Source organism: Oncorhynchus kisutch, linkage group LG19 (genome assembly GCF_002021735.2).
Source record: "Oncorhynchus kisutch isolate 150728-3 linkage group LG19, Okis_V2, whole genome shotgun sequence".
Classification (NCBI taxonomy): Eukaryota; Metazoa; Chordata; class Actinopteri; order Salmoniformes; family Salmonidae; genus Oncorhynchus; species Oncorhynchus kisutch.
Window position 1 is genome coordinate 37,226,550 of NC_034192.2, and position 27,841 is coordinate 37,254,390.

Below are 27,841 nucleotides of genomic sequence, written 5' to 3' on the forward strand. Positions count from 1 at the left end.
CAAGGGGACAATAGTTGTCCCATTCAACTCGTCTGAATAGCACCTGCCAACGGAAAAAAGCCATATTATTTCAGATGAGTACAAAGAGAGAATCAAAGACAAAGACGAGAGGCGCACTAATACGATGCACACACAATATTTTATTACGTAACAGATTTTACTAGGCTGACCCACAACCACACTGACTGAAACCCCTCATCACCGAAAATACCATCACTAACAATTCAGCACAATACATGACACAGCATTCCGTGAAAAATTGTATGACTAACAACAACATACAACCTTACGAAACAAATACACATTCAATAAAATACATGCCTGGGGAAATTAAGGTTTTTGACGATGAATCACGGCTATAACTGTATTTATAACTTGGAATTTGGTGCTAAAATATAATATAATCTATATTTTATTATGCACATATTTCATTGATACCTTTTAATTGCATCATTGATACCTTTAACTAAATATACCCCCAACATATTTTGCATACAGATGATACTCCTACAACGTCCTACTGTCATGGCCAGGGGCGGAAATCTCAGTTCATAGGTCTACGGGATTTTAATTTGAGTCCTAGGATGGAATATCACACTGACCCTATGTCATCTGAATGAGAAATTGAAGCAGTGAGCTAAATAAATACACATTTAAAAAACAATAAGACATTTTACTACAGCAAGAGGACAGAGAGAACCAGGTCAGGGAGCATGGGAGGCAGAGTTAAGTAAAGGTTATTTTTACATTTATTTTTCGATTGAGTAATAAGGAAGAAACAGACACCATTCAAAAAGGTTCTATGGGAAACGCAGGCCATTCTTCTATTCATCTGAAAGCAAGGGAAAGGAAAAATATAATGAAAAAAATTGATAGTCATGTGGACCATAATCTAAATGATGCTAGATGGATAACCATGTGTGTCCTTTACCTGTTGTAAACCTCTATGAGAAGAAACTATACAAATAGGAAAACCCAACGATCCCGATAATGGCACAGCACAGTGTGATCATCATCTTCTTCTGTAGATTAAAAAAACCAACAGAGCAAAATAAGTGAGAAACAAAAAAAAAAAGAGGATAGGAACCCATCATAGCACAGTTAAAATATAACAGAACGGATTGCTGGTCCCTATTGGACTTAATCAAAAACACTTATGAAGTATTTAACAAATTCGTTATGTACAACCTACAGTATGCACTACCGGTCAAAAGTTTGAGAACACCTACTCATTCATTTATCTTTATTTTTACTATTTTCTACATTGTAGAATAATAGTGAAGACATCAAAACTGTGAAATAACACTTATGGAATCATGTAGTAACCAAAAAAAGTGTTAAACAAATATATTTTATATTTGAGATTCTTCAAATAGCCACACTTTGCCTTGATGACAGCTTTGCACACTCTTGGCATTCTCTCAACCAGCTTCACAAGGTAGTCACCTGGAATGCATTTCAATTAACAGGTGTGCCTTCTTAAAGTTCATTGGTGGAATTTCTTTCCTTAATGCATTTGAGCCAATCAGTTGTGTTGTGACAAGTTAGGGGGGTATACAGAAGGTAGCCATACTTGGTACATTCTGTAGACTTTTTTTGTCTCAAATAAGCAAAGAGAAACGACAGTCCATCATTACTAACACATAAAGGTCAGTCAATGTGGAACATTTCTAGAACTTTGAAAGTTTCTTCAAGTGCAGTCGCAAAAACCATCAAGCACTATGATTAAACTGGCTCTCATGAGGACCGCCGCCACAGGAATGGAAAACCCAGAGTTACCTCTGCTGCAGAGGATAAGTTCATTAGAGTTACAAGCCTCAGAAATTGCAGCCCAAATAAATGCTTCACTGAGTTCAATTAACAGACACATCTCAACATCAACTGTTCAGAGGAGACTGTGTGAATCAGGCCTTCATGGTCAAATTGCTGCAAAGAAACCACTACTAAAGGATACTAATAAGAAGAGACTTGCTTGGGCCAAGAAACACAAGCAATGGACATTAGACTGGTGGAAATTTGTCCTTTGGTCTGGAGTCCAAATTTGAGATTTTTGGCTCCAATCGCCGTGTCTTTGTGAGACGCGGTGTGGGTGAACGGATGATCTCCGCATGTGTATTTCCCACCGTTAAGCATGGAGGAGGTGTTATGGTGTGGGGGTGCTTTGCTGGTGACACGGTCTGCGATTTATTTAGAATTCAAGGGACACTTAACCAGCATGGCTACCACAGCATTCTGCAGCAATACGCCATCACATCTGGTTTGGGCTTAGCGGGACTATAATTTGTTTTTCAACAGGACAATGACCCAACACACCTCCAGGCTGTGTAAGGGATATTTTACCAAGAAGGAGAGTGATGGGTGCTGCATCAGATGACCAGACCTCCACAATCACCCGACCTCAACCAAATTGAGATGGTTTGGGATGAGTCTGACCACAGAGTGAAGGAAAAGCAGCCAACAAGTGCTCAGCATATGTGGGAACTCCTTCAAGACTGTTGGAAAAGCATTCCAGGTGAAGCTGGTTGTGAGAATGCCAAGAGTGTGCAAAGCTGTCATCAAGGCAAAGGCTGGCTATTATAAGATTCTCAAATATAAAATATATTTTGATTTGTTTAACACTTCTTTGGTTAAAACATGTCTTCACTATTATTCTACAACACAAAAACAAAGTTAAAACCTTGAATGAGTAGGTGTTCTAAAACTTTACACGGTAGTGTATCATTTTGAAAATGTGAAATTTTATCATCAGTAATAGACATTCTGTGCAAAACAAGGTAGATAGGACTGTAAACATCTCATCAAAACTCCAATGGAAGGAGACAGTAACCCATAGGAGGATGACATACGAAGGACCATGTTAACATGGGAGAGCAGGGGGAGGGTGTGTGTCTGGGTCAGTATGGCCTGTTTTTTTGTGTGTGTGTGTGTGTGTGTGTGTGAGAGAGAGTGAGACAGAGAGAGACACACACATACCTGCTCTTGATTGCTTTGATCACGTGGACTGGGATATGTTCCGCATTGGTCAAACATTGACGAATACGCTGATTCGGTGAGCGAGTTTATTAGCAAGTGCATCGGACATGTCGTACCCACAGCAACTATTAAAACATTCCCAAACCAGAAACCGTGGATTGATGGCAGCATTCGCGCGAAACTGAAAGCGCGAACCACTGCTTTTAATCAGGGCAAGGTGACCGGAAGCATGACCGAATACAAACAGTGTAGCTATTCCCTCTGCAAGGCAATCAAACCAGCTAAGCATCAGTATAGAGAAAAAGTAGAGTCGCAATTCAATGGCTCAGACACAAAGAGGTATGTGGCAGGGTCTACAGTCAATCACGGATTACAAAAAGAAAAACAGCCCCGTCGCAGACCAGGATGTCTTGCTCCCAGGCAGACTAAACTTCTTTGTTCGCTTTGAGGACAATACAGTGCCACTGACGCGGCCCGCTACCAAAACCTGCGGACTCTCTTTTACTGCAGCCGACGTGAGTAAAACATTTAAACGTGCTAACCCTCGCAAGGCTGCAGGCCCAGACGGCATCCCCAGCCGCTTCCTCAGAGCATGCGCAGACCAGCTGGCTGGCTGGTGTTTACGGACATATTCAATCATGCCTTATCCCAGTCTGCTGTTCCCACATGTTTCAAGAGGGCCACCATAGCTGACACCCTAGACCCACTACAATTTGCTTACCACCCCCAATAGGTCCACAGACGACGCAATCGCAACCACACTGCCCTAACCCATCTGGACAAGAGGAATACCTATGTGAGAATGCTGTTCATCGACTACAGCTCAGCATTTAACACCATAGTACCCTCAACTCATCATCAAGCTCAAGACCCTGGGTCTCGACCTCGCCTTGTGCAACTGGGTACTGGACTTCCTGACGGGCCGCCCCCAGGTGGTGAGGGTAGGTAACAACATCTCCACCCCGCTGATCCTCAACACTGGGGCATCACAAGGGTGGGTTCTGAGCCCTCTCCTGCACTCCCTGTTCACCCACGACTGCATGGCCATGCACGCCTCCAACTCAATCATCAAGTTTTCAGACGACACTACAATGGTAGGCTTGATTACCAACAACGAGGAGACGGCCTACAGGAAGGAGGTGAGGGCCCTCCGAATGTGGTGTCAGGAAAATAACCTCACACTCAACAAAACAAAGGAGATGATTGTGGACTTCAGGAAACAGCAGAGGGAGCACCCACCTATCCACATCGACGGGACAGTAGAGGGTAGTAAGTTAAGTTCCTCGGCGTACACATCACGGACAAACTGAATTGGTCCACCCACACAGACAGCGTGGTGAAGAAGGCGCAGCAGCGCCTCTTCAACCTCAGGAGGCTGAAGAAATTCAGCTTGTCACCAAAAGCACTCAAACTTTTAGATGCACAATCGAGAGCATCCTGTCAGGCTGTATCACCGCCTGGTACGGCACCTGCTCCGCCCACAACCGTAAGGCTCTCCAGAGGGTAGTGAGGTCTGCACAACGCATCACCGGGGGCAAACTACCTGCCCTCCAGGACACCTACACCACCAATGTCACAGGAAGGCCATAAAGATCAACCACCCGAGCCACTGCCTGTTCACCCCGCCATCATCCAGAAGGCGAGGTCAGTACAGGTGCATCAAAGCAGGGACCGAGAGACTGAAAAACAGCTTCTATCTCAAGGCCATCAGACTGTTTAACAGCCACCACTAACATTGAGTGGCTGCTGCCAACATACTGACTCAACTCCAGCCACTTTAATAATGTAAAAATTGATGAAAAATGTATCACTAGCCACTTTAAACAATGCCACTTCATATGTTTACATACCCTACATGACTCATTTCATATGTATATACTGTACCCGATACCATCTACTGCATCTTGCCTATGCCGTTCTGTACCATCACTCATTCATATGTTTTTTATGTACATATTCTTCATTCCTTTACACTTGTGTGTATAAGGTAGTTGTTGTGAAATTATTAGGTTAGATTACTCGTTAGTTATTTCTGCATTGTCGGAACTAGAAGCACAAGCATTTTGCTACACTCGTATTAAACATCTGCTAACCATGTGTATGTGACAAATCAAATTTAATTTGACTTCACAATACCTTTAACCCAGACTCTAGGTTAGGGTTCCCCAACTAGCAGCTCCCTGGCCAAATTTGGCCTGCGGGTGATTTTATTTGGCCCCCAATGTTCAGAGAAAAAAAAACCTGTTTGGGATTCTTGCATTCCATTTGCAGTCTACAAATTATGTTACCGCTCAAGAAAAACAGCCCACAGCTAATTCTAGTTGATGATCCCTGCTCTAGGTGCAGCCATAGCCGTAAGATATCTAATTCGCCACTTGCTGTATTACAATACAGCAGATTGATAATTACCTATCACCATAAATACACATTTCTTCAGAGAAACACATGCACTTAGTCAAACAAGATTCCCTCACACACTGCTAACTCAGTATTGCACTGCGCAAATTTCAGCAGCATAAATCATAAAACATAGAAAAACAAAGCAGTCTCAACCAAACCATTAAAAAACTAAATATTTTATTCCTTCATTAAAATCTCTGGAATCCATCATAATACTACAGTGAAGATTACATTTAAAATGTTCAGCTTGAAATTTCCAGAACCTCAATGTCCCATTTAGAGCCTCGTCATTGGCTACCGCATCTGAGGTGTGGGGTGCATGAAATGAATTTGATTGGACAGATTGTAAAGGAAGGCATAAGAAGCAAATCAGATGTTCGACGAAGATCTCTCCCAAACGCTCAGAGGTAAGGTGTGCTTTAGGATTTTTTTTAAACTATTCAAGTGGCATCAAACATGGACAGAGTCATTGATTTCACATAGACTGAAGTGAAATCCACTCGTGTCCCTCAATACAAGAATCATAGGGGAGTTAAACAATGCACCATTCCTCTGTGGGCTGGAGGAGTCTACTTTTCAGCTTGGGGGTTCAGAATGGCAAGAAAACAAGGCAAGGGTGGTGGCGGGGGTCATTAGGTTTTTGTAATGGGGAAAGGAGTGTCAGGTTCCCTTAAGTGCGGATCAAGATCAATCAAATTATTAACATTATTGGAAAAATAGAAAGCAGTTCAGAGAATTTAAATGAAATGTTGCACGGTGTCCATTTAGTTGTGTGTGAGGGTGAAGATTTCCACTTTTTCAGATTCCCTTTTTGTTGAGCTTTATCAGGGGCTAATAACCAGTCTCAGCTTTGGTCCCCTTGTTTCTCTCCCACCTGGTGCTCATCCTCTCAGCCACCCCAAGGGGAACACCAGCCTGCTCCAACTAGGAAGTCACACTGGCTGGGCCTTTTTCTATAGTTACAGTAAGAGAGGGGGGAGTGTCCAAGGGCAAGGGAAGGGATAGGTTAAGTCTTCATCCCCCTCTTTGGCTTCACAACTGGAGGAGGGCAAGATTGAGTGATGAAGATGAATGAAGAGGGTGAGGTTAGGGGGCGTGGTCCCTCTATTACCCTACTGTCTGTGATAGGATGATGGCGAGGATGAGGACAGCGAGCACAGCACAGACCACTGCTATAATGATTGTCTTCTACAGAGGGGGAGAAAAAAAGGGGAGAACAAATACATCAGTATTTAAGGTAACAAATGAGATGGTGTTAGACAGAGGTACTGAGGGAAATGAAGCTCTTAACATGATGGGCGGGAATATCATGCACTGTCAGCCATCATCAGGTCATTCTGACCAATGAAGGCTCTTTGATGCAGAGCTTTTATTGTCCGATACGGGTCAGTGATTGACAGCAAATGAAGATCCCGCCCATCATAACAGTGAATCATCATCACATGTATAGTCAAACAGGACACACTACACAGCCAAAGACCCCAATGAGAAACTAAAACCCACATATACAATCCCACACAGCCCAAAGACACCATTGAGACGGACACACACCGTGCCAATCAGTGACCAGGCCATAGAGCTAAATAATGTAATTTCTATGGACCCAGCCCTTAACATAGGCAACAAGAGCACTTGTGTTATGCTTAGCAGGAACTCCTGATAAGACATGCAGTACCCAGAGATAGTCCAAACGCACCCCATAAACAGACCAAGGAGCATGAACACATACACATTTTACCACCACACACACAGCCGAAGGCAAGGAAAATGTCAAACGTTGCCAAAGTTCCAGATCCCACTACACCCACTAACACTCCAGAGTCCCTCCAACTTTACTCACCCTTTACACAACTCTTATTCGCACACGTCTCATTTCTCCTTCAATCCCACCGACAACCCAATAATCAGAGCCACTATGGCCAGCACGATAACCAGAACTGCCACTATTATCACCATTTTCTGTGGGGAACAATTAAGTGTCTGCTATGAAGACCATTTATTGTGACCATTTATTGTGTTTAATAACAATTGAAAAGGACAAAGCAACAACAAACATCTCTTTAAACATTTTTAAACTTCCTAAAACATACATGCATGCATGACTCAGAGCAAAATGTTACATAAAGTGACCATAAATCACTCTAAAACACACAAATCTACAGTCAACCACCAAATCAAGGGCTCCCGAGTGGCGCAGCAATTTGAGGGACTGCATCTCAGTGCTAGAGGCGTCACTACAGACCCTGGCTCGATTCTAGGCTGTATCACACAACCGGCCGTGATTAGGAGTCCCATAGGTAAGCGCACAATTGGCCCAGCATCATTAGGGTTTGGCCAGGGTAGGCCGTCATTGTAAATAAGAATTTGTTCTTAACTAGTTAAATAAAACTAGAAAGCTAGAAAGGAAGCGGAAAATGAAGAAAGAGAAAGAGGTGTGTGTGTGTGTGTCCTCTGTTGAGGGGTATTGGTCCAGATCTGGAGAAGGAGGGTTCAAGGTTTGGGATGGGGATCGTTGGGTATCAGCCCAATAGATGCTGGTCAACGGAGCAGGAGGAAAGGCCAGGGGGTGGGACTTGGGCCTTTTTATTGCCACTCACACGACGGGCCTCCTGCTGAAACTTGGCGGCTTTCTTAGTGTCAGCTACCGCCCGCTCCACGAAGCCCACTGATTGGTCCATGTTGCTCTCAATCCTTTCAATCATTCCACCCTGGCAGAGGGCAGGACATTGTAGGAAAGAGATGTGCAGAGGAAGTGACAGAGAGAGACGGGTGCAGAGAAAAGCAGAAAAGACGACAAACGTAGATTGTTTTACGGTGGTGTGTGTGTGATCAACAGTGTGTTAGGGGAGTGTATACGGTCCTTAGAGTGCACGTGGTTTACGAATGTGATGGTGTGTGAAAATGTTGATGTGCTTCAGAAATTGCTGCATACTGTACAGCTTCCTAGAAACAGGGACAGTTACCTCAGATTCAGGTTAAGGTAGTTAGTAGACGGGTGTACTTGATGATTCATATCAGGGTGTTGGATGGAGTGCAGTACCTTGCGTGCTTTGCTCTGGTACCTGATGGCTTTTTTGGTCTCAGTCTTAGCCACTGCTATGTGGTCCTGCGCTTTACACACTTGAGCTTCTATATTGTTTACAATGTCACCCTGAAACAAACAAAACACACACAGTGAGTATAAAGACATAGAAAAAACAATAAGAAAGCAGGAGTATCTATTCAACTCCATGGTAACAGAGAGAATCAGACAAAAAAAACAACGTCACAAAGAGGAATATGTTAGGAAGTGGTAAGATGCTTACCTTGCACACGACTTCCCCTCAGACAGCATAGGATAACCAACAAGATACATGTGGTTACATAGAGTATATGTAGCTGTGGTGACTATACAGTATGGGGTTGTGTCGATTCCAATGTGGCTACGTTAAATGTGACTCTAAGAATGGAGACTCGCACTGAAGATGAATGAGTTATGGGAGGGAGAGAGATGGACACAGAAACAAGGGGAACTCTGTCCCAAAACATGGGGAAAGGAAAGCACAGCAGAAGAAGCGGGGGAAGGAACAGAGAACGACCAGGAGAAAGGGAGAGGTTACTGGGAAAGAGAAGGTAAAAACAGCACGGTTGACAGACAAAGAGGGAGCGAACAGGAGAAAACAACATTAGACACAGTGGGGTTAAAATGTAGGGTAGAGATCTGAGTTAATGATGGATGGATGACTGAATAGATGGCTGAGACAGAGGAGGAGTGTACCTGGCTCTCCACTAGCATGGCGATGTCCACGAACATGTCATGTAGCTCTTTGATGCTGCTCTCCAGACGCACAATGTCTTTGTGTCGCGCCTCGATCTCACTGAGAGCCTGCTTCGAGATCCCAGAGTCCATGATCTAAAGAGAGGAGACCCTTAGTACACGCACTAGCACACGCACACACTCACACAATGTCTTACCCCTGAAGTGAAAACGGCCGAGTTTCCACCCTCTAACATCTCTTCAAGCTCCTCGTCTGTCGTAGCTTTGCCAGCTGAGAAAACGAGGATCATTTTAGTACATACATGAGGTTATGGTCCACTTGTGTGCATATAAAACAGTGTGTAAGACTGTGGGTAACTCACTGATCTCTAGTTGTCTCTGGATGCGTCCTTTACTCCTCTCCCTGAAGTCCAGCTGGGCCTCGTTGTACTTGGTCATCACGTCTACAAACTTCCTGGACAGCACTGCATGCTGGGAGGACATGAAACAGACAGGGCCACAAGCTATAACAATCCAATAGTTATTCATTTCTATGGTAACATTGACGGTTAGGCACCGGGTTACGTAAAGGGTTAGGGGAGAATTTTCTGAACCTGACCTGTGATTTGCGTATCCGCATGTCGGCTGAAATCCTCTCCTCTTCCTCAGACTCCAGATTCCTCTCGATGGCTGAGAACCAATCAACATGATTCACCAATCAGTATTCACCCATACCCAAATTAACCAATCAACATTAGTCTGTCTGTGATTCGTATCATGTGTGAGGGTCTTACTTTTGAGTTTGTTGCGGGCGTTGTTAGCCATCTTCTTGATGTCGTTGGTGACAGCCTCCAAGTCATCCTGCGTTTCTGGAGGAAAAAACACAAATGAAAACAGACACACTGACAGTAACAGGCAAAAGGTAGAAAAGATGGGGGGGGGGTTCATAGAGAGTGGCAGAGGCAGTATGTTTTACTCTGGTCTGATGTGGGGGCAGACAGTATGACTGAGTAGAGCTTCTTGACTTCAGAGACATTCTCATCAATCTTATCAATACTGTTCCTGATGTCCTCGATCTGAAACAGAGTGAAAAAAATTGTTACACACACACACACACACACACACACACACCCCCCCCCCCATTTCAAAAACACTCACCTGAGAGAAGAATTCATCCATAAAAGCTGCATTGTCAATAGCAATTTCCACTTCCTCATCGTCATTGTCGCATGTCTATGAGGAAAAGCAGAAGGCAGCATGAGTGGATTATGTACTGTATTCAAACACAGTGGATCAACCACATATGCACACTGACGTCATAACTGTAAATAGAGAGCATAAGTAAGGCTTGGTGATACCGACACTGAGAAGGGCGAGGAGGGCTGAGGAGGAAACAGAACCAGTTTTTAGCTGACCACTCCTGCATGAATAAATGTCAGACAAAACGAGTAAAACAGACAACACCACCATGTCTGTATTGTCAGCTGACCTGAAGGGGGGGGGGGGGGGGGGGGCAAGACATAATATTTAAGTGCCTTTGAACAGGGTATGGTAGTAGGTGCCAGGAGCACTGGTTTGAGTGTGTCAAGAACTGCAACACTGCTGTTTTTTGGAACGCTCAATAATTCCCTGTGTCTATCTATCCCTGTGCCCATCACCCAAAGGGTCATCCAGTCAACTTGACTCAAAAGTGGGAAGCATTGGAGTCAACACGGGCCAGCGTCCCTGTGGAACGCTTTTGACACCTTGTGGAGTCCATGCCCCAACGAATTGAGTCTTTTCTGAGGGCAAAAGGGGGTGCAATTCAATATTAGGAAGGTGTTTAGTACATGCGTATGTACATGAGTATGTACACACACTTATTACATACATACATACACACTCAAATGTTTGGGGTCACTTGGAAATATCTTTGTTTTTGAAAGAAAAAACACTTGTCAATTAAAATACCATCAAATTTATCAGAAAGAGTGTAGACATTGTTAATGTTGTAAATGACTATTGTAGCTGGAAACGGCTGCTTTTTAATGGAATATCTACATAGGCCCATTATCAGCAACCATCACTCCTGTGTTCCAATGGCATGTTGTGTTACTTATCCAAGTTTATCATTTTAAAAGGCTAATTGATCATTAGAAAACCCTTTTGCAATTATGATAGCACAGCTGAAAACTGTTCTTATTAAATAAGCAATAAAACTGGCCTTCTTTAGACTAGTTGAGTATCTGGAGCATCAGCATTTGAGTTCGATTACAGGCTCAAAATGGCCTGGGAAAAAAAAGCACTTTCTTCTGAAACTCGTCAGTCTATTCTTGTTCTGAGTAATGAAGGCTATTCCATGCGACAAATTGCCAAGAAACTGAAGATCTCGTACAACGCTGTGTACTACTCCCTTCACAGAACAGCGCAAACTGTCTCTAACCAGAATAGAAAGAGGAGTGGGAGGCCCTGGTGCACAACTGAACAAGAGGACAAGTACATTAGAGTGTCTAGTATGAGAAACAGACGCCTCACAAGTCCTCAACTTGCAGCTTCATTAAATAGTACCCGCAAAACACCAGCCTCAACGTCAACAGGTAACTTCGGGATGCTGGCCTTCTAGGCAGAGTTGCAAAGAAAAATCCATATCTCAGACTGGCCAATAAAAATAAGAGATTAAGATGGACAAAAGAACACAGACACTGGACAGAGGAACTCTGCCTAGAAGGCAAGCATCCCAGAGTTGCCTCGTCACTGTTGACATTGAGACTGGTGTTTTGCGGGTACTGTTGTGAGCATGCCTGCTCCATTCTGTGCTCTCGATGACAACAGGCCATGAAATGTATCAACATTGCTCGCTGCTCCAATATACAAATTTAACTGAACAGGAGACTCATCAGGGTCAGGGTCTGCATCCCCGCTCGCCATCACGGCTAAATTATATATATTTTTTAACTGATGTTGGTAGTATTGTATGAGACGTTTTGGTACCAGTACACCGTGCAACACTACTCTGTACCAGACATTATTACTAAGTAGCATTAGTCTGAAGTCCACTCAGTGTTCTCATTGTTCAATTTAAAAGGGTTATCCATTTCATGTCAACCAACATCTGTTATGATGCATGGAAATGTAATTCAGAATGACTTATATAGTGTTGTGATTCAGGAAGCATCACTTGCTATTAGCTTTTGCTCTATAGGCCTTTGCCTTTAATCCAACATGTCTTTTAGGCATTTGCTCTTTAGCCACCATGCTTTCAGCCGCTGTTAGCCACTAGGGCTAAAACACCAGCATGTTTAGCCTCTGGTGCTATTAGCCTTTTCATTTTGACATGATTAGCTACCTGTAGCCTGGAAGCTATTTTTACTTCAAATTTGACTCAAGTCTCGTCTCCTCTTTACCTTTAAAAAGAGTCAACTTTGCCATTGCAGAATTCAATCTACACCTCTCTGCATGTTGTCTTTTTTTCCCCCTCAGCTAACAGCTAAACTGTCAAACTGAACGTCAGTGTTTGTCTTAGAGTGCTACTGTATGACGAGAGTCCAAAGTCCGAGTGCTTTACGTTCCTTGTCAAAAAGCAAGATCAAAGTCGAGACAAAGATGTGGCACCTCTTGTTTTTCTCCTCATTCCCAGTCCCTCCCTCCCCCTTGCTCACTCATTCCACAAATGTATCAGCTGAGTTCAAGGTCTCGGAGTCAGCTGATTCCCCTGTCAGTCACACTGCATACAGGTTGGACACACACCAAATACAGTACTTTTTAAATCATACAACTGGAAAGGAGAGCGCTTCCAAGATAAGGATTTTTGGTGGGGAATTCAATTCACCAGGATATATTTTTTATGATGAGACAAAGGGGGGTATAAAGATTCATTCATGATTTACACTAACAAAAGCTCTATACATGTAACGAGATACTTATGGACACTCACATGCCTAGTTAGACACAGTCTCACTCTCTTACAGTGGTAATGCTGCGGCAGTGAGATAAGACTATGCGCTCTTGTCCTTCCTGTGTACTCAGTCTCTCAACAAAAACGAGGGAGGGGGAATAAAATATGTGAAAGAGTTGGGTTTGTGATGAAGTGTGTTAATTTAACACGGAGACCACTCGGTTACAAGGGTGGCTCAAGCTCTCTCTTTAGTCATCTGTCGGTTAGAAAACCTTCTCAACCAGGCTCACAAATGTAGCTAACTCATCTTGTGATGTATGACTCCACTGCCCTTGAGAGGATTCTGAACATGCAACTCGAGACATACAATACCAGTCAAAAGTTTGGACACACCTACTCATTCAAGGGTTTTTCTTTATTTTTACTATTTTCTACATTGTAGAATAATAGTGAAGACATCAAAACTATGAAATAACACATGTAATGTAGTACATCAAAATATATTTCATATTTGCGATTCTTCAAAGTAGCCACCCGTTGCCTTGACAGCTTTGCTCACGCTTGGCATTCTCTCAACCAGCTTCATGAGGTAGTCACCTGTAATGCATTTTAATTAAACAGGTGTGCCTTCTTAAAAGTTCATTTGTGGAATTTCTTTCCTTCTTAATTAGTTTGAGCCAATCAGTTGTGTTGTGACAAGGTAGGGGTGCTATACAGAAGGCAGCCCTGTTCGGTAAAACACCAGGTCCATATTATGACAAGAACAGCTCAAATAAGCAAAGGGAAATTACAGTTCACTACTTTAAGACATGGTCAGTCAATGCGGTAAATTTCAAGAACTTTGAAAGTTTCAAGTGAAGTCGCAAAAACCATCAAGTGCTATGATGAAATTGGCTGTCATGAGGACCCCCACAGGAAAGGAAGACCCAGAGTTACCTCCGCTGCAGAGGATATAGGGTTGTCTAACCCTATACTTCTATGATTTCAATAGGTTTCCTATAGAGGATTGATAGTATAATTTAAAAACAGATATTACCATTCAAGTCAACATTGTTCTGAAATGTGGACCTCCAACTATCTTTGTGATACCATTTGAACGTTGAAATGTCCATATTAGTACAGTGGCTTGCAAAAGTATTCACCCCCTTGGCATTTTTCCTAATTTGTTGCCTTACAACATGAAATGAAAATTTTGGGGGAGGGTTGTATCATTTGATTTACACAACATGCCTACCACTTTGAAGATTCACAATTAAACATATTGCAACAAACAAGAAATAAGACCAATTGTTTTTTAAACTTGAGTGTGCATAACTATTCAGCCCCTCAAAGTCAATACTTTGTGGAGACACCTTTTGCAGGAATTACAGTTGCGAGTCTCTTGGGGCATGCCTCTATAAACATGGCACATCTAGCCACTGGAATGTTTTGCCCATTCTTCAAGGCAAAACTGCTTCAGCTCCTTCAAGTTGGATGGGTTCTGCTGGTGTACAGCAATCTTTAAGTCATACCACAGATTCTCAATTGGGTTGAGGTCTAGGCTTTGACTAGGCCATTTCAAGACAAATGTTTCCCCTTAAACCACTCAAGTGTTGCTTTAGCAGTATGCTTAGGGTCATTGTCCTGCTGGAAGGTGAACCTCCATCCCAGTCTCAAATCTCTGGAAGACTGAAAACAGGTTTCCCTCAAGAATATCCCTGTATTTAGAGCCTTCCATCATTCCTTCAATTCTGACCAGTTTTCCAGTCCCTGCCGATGAAAAACATCCCCACAGCATGATGCTGCCTCCATGTTTCATTATAGGGATGCTGTTCTAGGGTGTTGAGAAGTGTTGGGTTTGCGCCAGACATAGCGTTTTCCTTGATGGCCAAAAAGTTCAATTTTAGTCTCATCTGACCAGAGTACCTTCTTCCATATGTTTGGGGAGTCTCCCACATGCCTTTTGGCAAACACCAAACGTGTTTGCTCATTTTTTCTTGAAGCAATTACTTTTTTTCTGGCCACTCTTCTGTAAAGCCCAGCTCTGTGGAGTGTACGGCTTAGTGGTCCTATGGACAGACACTCCAATCTCCGCTGTGGAGCTTCTTCAGGGTTATCTTTGGTCTCTTTGTTGCATCTCTAATTAATGCCCTCCTTGCCTGGTCCGTGAGTTATGGTGGGCGGCCCTCTCATGGCAAGTTTGTTGCGGTGCCATAATTCTTTAAATTTTTTAATAATGGATTTAAAATGGTGCTCTGTGGGATGTTCAAAGGTTTTTATTTTATTTTTATAACCCAACCCTGATCTGTACTTCTCCACAACTTTGTAGCTGACCTGTTTGGAGAGCTTCTTGGTCTTCATGGTGTCCCTTGCTTAGTGGTGTTGCAGACTCTGGGGCCTTTCAGAACAGGTGTATAAAAACTGAGATCATGTGACAGGTAATTGGTTGCACCAGATGTTATTTAGGGGTTTCATACTAAAGGGGGTGAATACATATGCACGCACCACTTTTCCGTTTTACTTTCTTTTTTTACATGTCATTTTTTAAATTTCACCTCACAAATTTGGACTATTTTGTGTATGTCCATTACATGAAATCCAAATAAAAATCCATTTAAAATTACAGGTTGTAATAAAACAAAATAGGAAACCGCCAAGGGGATGAATACTTTTGCAAGGCACTGTACATTTATCTGCCAAAACATGACACCCACCCTTAGGTGACATACCTTTTATACCGTATTACCACATGGGAGGCTGCTGAGGGGCGAATGGCTCATAATAATGTAGTGAATAGAAATGTAGTGAATTGAAATGTCACCAAAGCCACTAAATTGGTAATACCGCTTGTCAGTCAGTGTAGTCCACCGAAACACATCGGTGAGAAAGCTGTTCATTTGGCTCCCACATTCTTTGGTGATTACCTGCAGATAAATTATGAAAACATTTGATGAAGATGGTGAATAATACCTGCAGGACGAATAGGTAGAGGAGAGCCTCATTCTGGTCCAAATATGAAAAATCGGGGCTCTCAAGAAAACCAGGCATTAAAACAAAATTCAACAATATTCAGAAACATATTGACCTTAGCTGGGAATCAAATAAATATTTTTTTTAAACAAACAAATGTGCCCATGTTTATCATATTTCCAGCAACATTCTGTGGAGGCAATGAGAATACCTATCTGTGTGTGTGCGGTGCGCACGTCTAGCACTTTGTGTGGCCGTTAGCGATGATACTTATTCTTCTGGTAGATGGAAAGGAGTCCCCAAAACCCAGCATGTTAATGACAAAGTAGTCTGTTTACCTGGCAGAACGATAGCACGATTATTCATCAATCCAGTGGGTATTTGTTTTGCAAACTCTACCATCACATGTACGATACAAAAACACAGCTAAAGAGAAGCCTCTTGCTAGGTGTGCACAAAATATCTCAGATTTTTCCCAGACATCTAAAGTCATCTCCTGATGTGGTTTAAGCATTGTGGACTTAAACCACAAAATAGGAGGTTCTATTTATTTTTTTTAACTACGATTTTGAGAGCAAATACCTGAATAAAAAAATGATCTGGGCTATTTACTTCATGTTTCTGTTTGAATAAAACACATCATTTGAAGAACAAACATGGCGGCATAGCAATTAATATATTGTAGTAAAAAGATGCTCAAAGTTTTTTCATACCTCACCATGAGACATCAATGTCTTTATCATTGGAAAAGATAAACGGTTGAGATATAATTTTGAAGCTTAGAAACAGGGTTATCAAACTTTTATAATTTCAGGAATAAAATAAGTATAATATATTCTGTCTTCCCCCCCCCCCCCATCTTAAACAGCAATTATTTAAAAACGCGTAATGTTGATATCATTTTCATAGCTTAGACCTTATTTTACATTATGTAGAGGTGTGCGTTGTGCCTGCCATCAGCTGAGACACAACATGGTCTTGAATACAGACATGGTGGGTTGGGCGAGATAGATATATATATATATATATATATATATATATATATATATATATATATATACACACACACATTATTTTTATATATATATATATATATATATATATATATATATATATATATATATATATATATATATATATATATATATATATATATATATACACACACACACATTATTTTTATTTATATATATATATATATATATACACACACATTATTTTTATTTATATATATATATATATATATATACATATATACACACACACACATATATATATACACACATACAGTGGGGCAAACAATTATTTAGTCAGCCACCAATTGTGCAAATTCTCCTACTTAAAAAGATGAGGCCTGTAATTGATCATATGTACACTTCAACTATGACAGACAAAATGAGAAGAAAAAAAATCCAGAAAATCACATTGTAGGATTTTTAATGAATTTATTTGCAAATTATGGTGGAATATAAGTATTTGGTCACCTACAAACAAGCAAGATATCTGGCTCTCACAGACCTGTAACTTCTTCTTTAAGAGGCTCCTCTGTCCTCCACTCGTTACCTGTATTAATGGCACCTGTTTGAACTCGTTATCAGTATAAAAGACACCTGTCCACAACCTCAAACAGTCACACTAGTGAATGACCTGCAGAGAGCTGGGACCAAAGGAACAAAGCCTACCATCAGCAAGGGCATTGAAGATGAAACGTGGCTGGGTCTTTCAGCATGACAATGATCCCAAACACACCGCCTGGGCAACGAAGGAGTGGCTTCGTAAGAAGCATTTCAAGGTCCTGGAGTGGCCTAGCCAGTCTCCAGATCTCAACCCCATAGAAAATCTTTGGAGGGAGTTGAAAGTCCGTGTTGCCCAGCAACAGCCTCAAAACATCACTGAGGAATGGGCCAAAATACCAGCAACACTGTGTGAAAACCTTGTGAAGACTTACAGAAAACATTTGACCTCTGTTATTGCCAACAAAAGGTATATAACAAAGTATTGAGATAAGTATTTGATCAACCTCTCTTTCATCTCGTCTGAGATCCCCAAGGATTGGAAAGCTGCCGCAGTCATCCCCCTCTTCAAAGGGGGAGACACCCTGGACCCAAACTGTTACAGACCTATATCCATCCTGCCCTGCCTATCTAAGGTCTTCGAAAGCCAAGTCAACAAACAGGTCACTGACCATCTCGAATCCCACCGTACCTTCTCCGCTGTGCAATCTGGTTTCCGAGCCGGTCATGGGTGCACCTCAGCCACACTCAAGGTACTAAACGACATCATAACCGCCATCGATAAAAGACAGTACTGTGCAGCCGTCTTCATCGACCTCGCCAAGGTTTTCGACTCTGTCAATCACCATATTCTTATCGGCAGACTCAGTAGCCTCGGTTTTTCGGATGACTGCCTTGCCTGGTTCACCAATTACTTTGCAGACAGAGTTCAGTGTGTCAAATCGGAGGGCATGCTGTCCGGTCCTCTGGCAGTCTCTATGGGGGTGCCACAGGGTTCAATTCTCGGGCCGACTCTTTTCTCTGTGTATATCAATGATGTTGCTCTTGCTGCGGGCGATTCCCTGATCCACCTCTACGCAGACGACACCATTCTATATACTTTCGGCCCGTCTTTGGACACTGTGCTATCTAACCTTCAAACAAGCTTCAATGCCATACAACACTCCTTCCGTGGCCTCCAACTGCTCTTAAACGCTAGTAAAACCAAATGCATGCTTTTCAACCGGTCGCTGCCTGCACCTGCATGCCCGACTAGCATCACCACCCTGGATGGTTCCGACCTAGAATATGTGGACGTCTATAAGTACCTAGGTGTCTGGCTAGACTGCAAACTCTCCTTCCAGACTCATATCAAACATCTCCAATCGAAAATCAAATCAAGAGTCGGCTTTCTATTCCGCAACAAAGCCTCCTTCACTCAAGCCGCCAAGCTTACCCTAGTAAAACTGACTATCCTACCGATCCTCGACTTCGGCGATGTCATCTACAAAATGGCTTCCAACACTCTACTCAGCAAACTGGATGCAGTCTATCACAGTGCCATCCGTTTTGTCACTAAAGCACCTTATACCACCCACCACTGCGACTTGTATGCTCTAGTCGGCTGGCCCTCGCTACATATTCGTCGCCAGACCCACTGGCTCCAGGTCATCTACAAGTCTATGCTAGGTAAAGCTCCGCCTTATCTCAGCTCACTGGTCACGATGGCAACACCCATCCGTAGCACGCGCTCCAGCAGGTGTATCTCACTGATCATCCCTAAAGCCAACACCTCATTTGGCCGCCTTTCGTTCCAGTACTCTGCTGCCTGTGACTGGAACGAATTGCAAAAATCGCTGAAGTTGGAGACTTTTATCTCCCTCACCAACTTCAAACATCAGCTATCTGAGCAGCTAACCGATCGCTGCAGCTGTACATAGTCTATTGGTAAATAGCCCACCCTTTTCACCTACCTCATCCCCATACTGTTTTTATTTATTTACTTTTCTGCTCTTCTGCACACCAATATCTCTACCTGTACATGACCATCTGATCTTTTATCACTCCAGTGTTAATCTGCAAAATTGTAATTATTTGCCTACCTCCTCATGCCTTTTGCACACATTGTATATAGACCCCCCCTTTGTTTTCTACTGTGTTATTGACTTGTTAATTGTTTACTCCATGTGTAACTCTTTGTTGTATGCTCACACTGCTATGCTTTATCTTGGCCAGGTCGCAGTTGCAAATGAGAACTTGTTCTCAACTAGCCTACCTGGTTAAATAAAGGTGAAATGAAAAATGAAAAATAACAAAAGTTTATTTTCCACCATAATTTGCAAATAGGTCCCTACAATGTGATTTTCTGGATTTTTTTTCTTATTTTGTCTGTCATAGTTGAAGTGTACCTATGATTAAAATTACAGGCCTCATCTTTTTAAGTAGGAGAACTTGCATAATTGGTGGGTGACTAAATGCTTTTTTTGCCCCACTGTACACACACACACATCTTTTATGTTATAGGTACAAAACAATTTAGGCAACAGGAATCTTGATCCAGGAGGCAATTCAATGTCTCTGCTGTAACCTAGAAACTTGATTCTGACATCTAGTCCCTTAGATAGCAAGTTAGCAAACCAATTGCATAGCTGGAGCCCTGAGCTGGATATAATTTATTTGACACATCTTAGATTTGATAGTTATACTTAACATACAGTTAGTTATAAGCAGTGGCGTAGAACTTACCCACAAACACCTCCCATCAGTATTTTCAAAATACCCCGGTATACCACAGGAGGCTGGTGGCACCTTAATTGGGGAGGATGGGCTCGTAGTAATGGCTGGAGAGGAATAGGTGGATTGTTATCAAATACATCAAAGACATGGTTTCCATGTGTTTGGTGACATTCCATTCACTACATTTCAGCCATTATTCTGAGCAGTTCTTCCCTCAGCAGCCTCCTGTGCGTTAATACAGTATAAATTGTATATATCGCCTAAGGGTGGGTGTCTTGTTTTGGCAGATACATTTATTAAAATTGACATTTCAACTTTCAAATGGTATCACAAAGATGGTTGGAGGGTCCACACATCAGAAAAATGTTGACTTGAATGGGAAATTATACTGCCAAGTCTCCATAGGAAACCTATTGAAATCATAGAGATAAACGGTTAGACAACCATTTAAGTTCACATTTGAAAAGGTGGTTGAACCGGTGGCCATATTTATGGTATTTCAATTCAAAATTGCAGTGGTCTGAAGGGATAGGCTAATTATATGAATTAAACTGAACAAAAATATAAAAATGCAACATGTAAAGTGTTGGTCCCATGTTTCCTGAGCTGAAATAAAAGATCCCAGACATGTTCCATATGCACAAAATGTGCACATTTGTTTCCATCCCTATTAGTGAGCATTTCTCCTTTGTCAAGATAACCCATCCACATGACAGATGTGGCATATCAAGAAGCTGATTAAACAGCATGATCATTACACAGGTGCACCTTGTGCTGGGGACTTTAAAATGCCACTAAAATGTGCAGTTGTGTCACAACACAATGCACAGATGTCTCAAGTTGAGGGAGCATGCAATTGGCATGCTGACTGCAGGGATGTCCACTAGACCTGTTACAAGGGAATTTAATGTTAATTTCTCTACTATAAGCTGCTTCCCACGTTGTTTTTGAGAATTTGGCAGTACGTCCAACTGGCTTCATAACCCCAGACCATGTGTAACCACACTAAGGTCCTCCAAATCAGTCTTCACCTGCAGGATGGTCTGAGACCAGCCACCCAGACAGCTGATGAATCTGTGGGTTTGCACAACCCAAACATTTCTGCAAACTGTCAGAAAGTTCTCAGGAAATATCATCTGCATGCTCACCGTCCTCACCAGGGTATTGACCTGACTGCAGTTTGGCGTTGTAACCGACTTCAGTGGGCAAATGCTCACCTTCAATAGCCACTGGCACACCGGAGAAGTGTGCTCTTCACAGATGAATCCTGGTTTCAACTGTACCGGGCAGATGTAGGACAGCTTGTGTGGCGTTGTGTGGGCGAGCGATTGGCTGATATCAACGTTGTGAAGAGAGTGCCCCATGTTATGGTTATGGTTATGGTATGTGCATGCATAAGCAACGGACAACAAAGAGAATTGAATTTTATCGATGGCAATTTGAATGCACAGAGATACCATGACAAGATCCTGAGGCCATTGCCGTGCCATTCATCCGCCACCATCACCTCATGTTTCAGCATGATCATGCATGGCCCCATGTCACAAGGAAGCTTAAAAATGTCCCAGTTCTTCCATGGCTTGCATACTCAGACATATCACCCATTAAAGCTGTTTGGGGGTGCTCTGGATTGACTTGTACGACAGCGTGTTCCAGTTCCCCCCAAATATCCAGCAACTTCGCACAGCCATTGAAGAGGAGTGGAACAACATTCCACAATCATCAGCCTGATCAACTGTGAATGACATCGCTGCATGAGGCAAATGGTGGTCACACCAGATACTGACTAGTTTTCTGATCCACACCCTTACATTTTTATTTTAAAAGGGTACCTGTGACCAACTGATGCATATCTGTATTCCCAGTCATATGAAATCCATAGATTAGGGCCTAATGAATATTTCAATTGACTGATTTCCTTATATGAACTGTAAATTATTGCATGTTGCGTTTATATATTTTTATATTTCTATGATTGAAATGACACCCACCCTGTATTCAAGAGCATGCGTCTCAACCGATGGCAGCACAACAGTAACACCTCATACACTCAGTGGCATGTTTATGTGTGCCAAGAAAACATTCCCCCACCAGCCTGTACTGTTGACACGAGGCAGGATGGTGCCATTTTTAGATAATTGATGTTAAAGATTTTTAAAAGTCAATCTTTAGAAATGTAAAATAATCAAGACATTATCAAATAAAAACTCTAGATTATATTTTCCAGTGATGAAGACATAGATGTCTCATGGTATGGTGGGACATGCAAAATGGGTCAGCTTTGAGCACCTCTATCTCCTGAATGTTTTGGCATTCGGTTCCAAAAAGTCCACTTTCTGACCGCTTCTTCAATGGCCAAACATGTACGGAAAGTTGTTTAGGATAAAAGGGATGCTTTCAAAAAAGTGATTGAATTCAAATGGATTTCCCCAATACTATAGGAGACAGCCTAGTACTTTGAGTGTCACCGAGTACCCAAGGGATGCGTGTCTGAACCCTCTCTGGTCTTTACAGTTCAGTACAGAATGCTGTACAACAACAAAAAAGCCAATCTATGGAGAGATCAAGCTAGTTACTACAGAAACCAGACTGAATATAATATGGTGTTCTCAAGAGACATTATCCTCGGTTTCCTGTTGTAGTCTGTTCTCCTGTCTACTGCACCAGTCAAGTGGTCTGATTATGCACTGAGCATGAACAACAATACAGCCCCACCAATTTAACATTAAGGAAAACAGCAGAGAGAGATAGAAAACCATGCAGAGGTCTACTACTGCCTCCACAGTCTTGGTTTATGTAAATAGCCGTCCCATAAAAAAACTGCCACACCATTTTGACTTTACTTCCCTTCCCAGTAGAAACCCATTGTACCTGCGAGATTGTCAATTGCTGCGCCAAGGCATTGGTAAACTAAACATGGCAAATATTTGGCCAACAGTAAGGGGTGGCCATGGTAACATATCCTGACGCGGCTGGATTGGATCAGCAGCGCCTCACCCAAAGGGGAACCTTACATTCTTCAACAGGACAGAACATCCTGGTTCTCTAGTGTTAGAAACTAAGCTATTAAGAGAGATAATATCTTAAAATACCCAATCTAGTAGGTCCACTCCAAGAGGAGTAGACAGACCAAAGACATAGTGGAAAGAGATCGGCGATGTAGAACAATCTCACCATCATAGGCCTTGCATTACGCTACTGACTTAATTAGTATAGGTGTCAGTTACACCTGCAGTTTAATTACAGGAAACAGATGTATAAATAGATGTGGGAGTTAAATAGCCTACAACCGTGTCTGCCTAGGTGCTTTTAGCAATGAAGGTGTATTTACATATACTAGCGTTGATTTCTCCAATCAAGACCTTAGTGAAATGCTTACTTGCAGGCCATAACCAACATTGCGATTTTTAAGTAAAAAATAAAATTAAAATAAGTATTAGGTGAACAATAGATAAGTAAAGAAATAAAAAACAACAGTAAAAACACAGTGAAAAACAACAGTAGCGAGGCTATATACAGTAGTGAGGCTATATACAGTAGTGAGGCTATATATAGTAGTGAGGCTATATACAGTAGTGAGGCTGTATACAGTAGTGAGGCTGTATACAGTAGTGAGGCTATATACAGTAGTGAGACTATATACAGTAGTGAGGCTGTATACAGTAGTGAGGCTGTATACAGTAGTGAGGCTGTATACAGTAGTGAGGCTATATACAGTAGTGAGGCTGTATACAGTAGTGAGGCTGTATACAGTAGTGAGGCTGTATACAGTAGTGAGGCTGTATACAGTAGTGAGGCTATATACAGTAGTGAGGCTATATACAGTAGTGAGGCTATATACAGTAGTGAGGCTGTATACAGTAGTGAGGCTATATACAGTAGTGAGGCTGTATACAGTAGTGAGGCTGTATACAGTAGTGAGGCTATATACAGTAGTGAGGCTGTATACAGTAGTGAGGCTATATACAGTAGCGAGGCTGTATACAGTAGCGAGGCTATATACAGTAGTGAGGCTGTATACAGTAGTGAGGCTATATACAGTAGTGAGGCTGTATACAGTAGTGAGGCTATATACAGTAGTGAGGCTGTATACAGTAGTGAGGCTATACAGTAGTGAGGCTGTATACAGTAGTGAGGCTATATACAGTAGTGAGGCTGTATACAGTAGTGAGGCTATATACAGTAGTGAGGCTATATACAGTAGTGAGGCTATATACAGTAGTGAGGCTGTATACAGTAGTGAGGCTATATACAGTAGTGAGGCTGTATACAGTAGTGAGGCTATATACAGTAGTGAGGCTATATACAGTAGTGAGGCTATATACAGTAGCGAGGCTATATACAGTAGCGAGGCTATATACAGTAGTGAGGCTATATACAGTAGTGAGGCTATATACAGGCACCGATTAGTCTGGTTAATTGAGGTAGTCTGTGGGAAAACACAAGTTAACGGGGGGAATTTGAGACAAAATATCTAAAGGATTGTATGATTAAAAAGACTTTCCAAACATGGGTCTGTTGTAGACCAACTTCCTGTCTGCTTACCTCATGTCAAAAAAAAAGCTAAAATTTTTTGTGTCCATATATGGCGCACTTGCAGGACTTATTTTGGAATGAGGTAAGCAGAGAGAAAATGGGTTTATGGCAGACCTACGTTTGGAAAGTCTGTTAATAATACGATCCTTTAGATATTGTCTCAAATTCCCCTTGTCATAATAACCAACAGTCCTGCCCACCGGCACAATAAGTTGAAATGGAATTGTATTTAACTTCTGGCTTCCCACTGTACAACCCAAAACCATTGAAAGCAGTGCTAGTGCATGTAAATAGTGTTGCTAGGACATTCTGTTTAATTCCATTAGATGTTTTCTTCTCAAAGCCCTCCTGCATAAGGATCAAGCCTACAGACAATCGACAGAGTAAGATGAAATTTAAGTTGATTTAACTTCTGGCTTCCAACGGACTATTGTGTTTTTATGCAAGCTAATTCCCAGCAACACTAGTGTGTAAATAGTTGTGTTGCTAAAAGCAGCTAGGTCACATGACAGCACATCCCCCTTGAACATCCCATTGGTTCCTGCTTGAGCGCCACTGCGTATCCAAGTCCTCTTTGCTAGCTGGCATCATTCGCTCCTGCCTGCCTAACACAGAACCCAAACCGGCTGCGTGTGTGCACCATAGTGCATACATTTATTTTGTACCCCCACACCAAACGCGATCACGACACGCAGGTTAAAATATCCAAACAAACTCTGAACCAATTACATTATTTGGGGACAGGTTGAAAAGCATTAAACCTTTATGACAATTTAGCTAGCTAACTTGCACTTGCTAGCTAATTTGTCCTATTTACCTAGCTATTGCTAGCTAATTTGTCCTGGGATATAAACATTGAGTTGTTATTTTACCTGAAAAGCACAAGGTCCTCTACTCCGACAATTAATCCACACATAAAAATGGTCAACCGAATCGCTTCTAGTCATCTCTCCTCCTAGGCTTTTTCTTCTCTTGACTTTATATTGTGATTGGCAACTTTCATAAATTAGATGCATTACCGCCACTGACCTCATTCGTCTTTCAGTCACCCACGTGGGTATAACCAATGAGGAGATGGCACGTGGGTACCTGCTTCTATAAACCAATGATGAGATGGGAGAGGCAGGACTTGCAGTGCGATCTGCTTCAGAAATAGAACTTACTTCTATTTTACAGGCTGACTACACCGCAAAATACATTTATAAATATATATTATTCAATTATTGCGCACGCCAGCAAGCATCTGCGTTGCCAAGGGCTGAAATAGAAGTCAGTTCTATTTGTGAAGCAGATCCCGCTGCAATGCTTTTCGACCTGTCCCCAAATTAATATAATTGGTTCAGAGCTTGTTTTGATATTTTAACCTTTGTGTCGTGATCGCTTTTGGTGTGGGGAAACAAAATACATTATGCACGATGGCGCACGCGTGCAGCCGGTTTGGGTTCCGTGTTAGCCCTTGGCAACGCAGACGCTCGTTGGCGCACGTGAGCAGTGTGGGCGCACGTGAGCAGTGTGGGTGCAATAATTGAATATAGATTTCTAAATTAATTTTGCGATGCAAGCGGTGTAGTCACCTGCCCTCAGCATTGTTAACAGAACTGTGGGAAAACAGTGTCTAACAAGCAGGGCTAAGGACACTGTACCATTCGCCCCACCTCCTCCTAGCACAGCAGGCGGGAGCGACATCAGGTGCTAACGAGCTCGGTCTCCCTAGCCTCCCACCTGCTGTGTACTGGAGAAAAATGCTAGCTACTCCGGTACACAGCAGGCGAGAGGCGGGAACGACACCATGTCCTAGCGACACTGTGTGTTCGCTAGCTAGCACATGTGTCACCCACACATTGCGCCTTCTGTGTATCGGAGTCCTCCTTAGCACTAGCTGGCTAAGCTAGCACAGTGTCCTTCGTTCCCTCCCGCCAAATACCTGCCCTCACCATCGTTAACAGAACTGCGGGAATATAGTGTCTGACAGACAGGGGCAAAGGTCACTACTGGTGTGTACTACCTATAGCTAGCTACCATTGTCACCCTCACCTCTTCTTCTGTGGGGTTTATGGGCAGTTGGCATAGAACGTTATTGTGCATTGCCACCTACTGTTCTGTAGTGCCCCTGCCTATGTACTGGAGTCATAGCTTAAAAATGTGCCAATAGATGTATAAAGAGGGGTTCCTGTAGGTGCAGGAATGCCCACATGCAAGAACGCCCCGAATTGCGGGATGCAGTTGCACCTTTCTCCCACATTCTCCAATCCCTTGAGCTTGCAAGGACACACTGTATGACACCTGTGGTCCCGTTACCTTGTCCTCAAACCCAACCCCCACTGTCTGACTGCCGCAGAGAACACAAACATGTCCCCAAGAGACACACCGCAAACATATCCAAATTGATCCAGTTCATACAACCTTACACTATTCTCCTTAGACTATTCTCTTTGCATCGCCTCTCATTTAAGCAATCTCTTGATTTGTAAATTAAGGCGACTAATTTTGTAATCAAATAGCGTCAGTCGACCACAGGCCTTCGGATAGGATGTTGACTAGTTTGTACACTACCAAATAAGACCAATAATGAGGTAAAACATAGTTGTGTCGAATTATAGTCACTCGTTTTTTTGCAGACCATTTGTAATTTGCATGCTGCACCGGAGGTAATAACATCTGTCTAGCTCTGTGAAAGGTGCCTCTGTGTAACATATCCCAGACCCCACTTACAGCTTTGAGTTGTTCCAATCGGTCCTTCATCTTGCCGACTGTTAATAAAACAAGCTAAAAGTAAATATAGTATTCTCTAATTTAAAAAATATATACGATCCCCAATCTCTGAAATTCGTCAACCAGCTGGACTGCTGGCTAATGAACGGAATCCCACCGCCAGTGAGTTGAAAATCAACTATCTCAAAGTCTTGGCAAGGTTCTTCTAGAAAGTGTTTTTTTTCCTTCTGCTTTTTCCACCAAATGTCCATACAATATGGCTGCTAGGGGAGAAACCCGTGGTTTTTTTTGCTAAATCTCTTCGCTCTGCGGATTAAAACAACAGTTGTGTACAGCCCACATAATCTCTTTCGCTCGTTCGCCCCCAGTAATCATCCTAAAACGCACTTTCTCGCTCACGCATGCGTAAACGCCTTCTCGTATACGGGGCCA

The 27,841-nt window shown here is 42.4% G+C and overlaps 1 protein-coding gene across 6 annotated transcripts; it reads right to left on the reverse strand.

Moving 5' to 3' along the window:
• Positions 1–120: 120 nt before the first annotated feature.
• On the reverse strand, positions 121–27,841 carry stx3b (syntaxin 3b). Of its 6 annotated transcripts, none has more exons than XM_020472890.2 (11): positions 27,410–27,803; positions 10,268–10,342; positions 10,086–10,185; positions 9,904–9,978; positions 9,729–9,799; positions 9,493–9,601; positions 9,328–9,401; positions 9,131–9,265; positions 8,414–8,524; positions 932–1,022; positions 121–832 (listed from the first exon to the last, which is right to left on the reverse strand). In XM_020472890.2, exons 1-10 carry the CDS (start codon positions 27,437–27,439, stop codon positions 945–947), a joined length of 858 nt encoding a protein of 285 aa, XP_020328479.1. In that variant the 5' UTR covers positions 27,440–27,803; the 3' UTR covers positions 121–832; positions 932–944. The 6 variants fall into 6 exon arrangements, 5 of the variants coding, with proteins under 5 accessions (XP_020328479.1, XP_031653375.1, XP_031653376.1 ...); XM_031797515.1 differs by lacking the exon at positions 8,414–8,524 and adding an exon at positions 7,971–8,081 and having other exon boundaries at positions 27,410–27,761; XM_020472887.2 differs by lacking the exons at positions 121–832; positions 932–1,022 and adding exons at positions 5,534–6,561; positions 7,214–7,332 and having other exon boundaries at positions 27,410–27,841.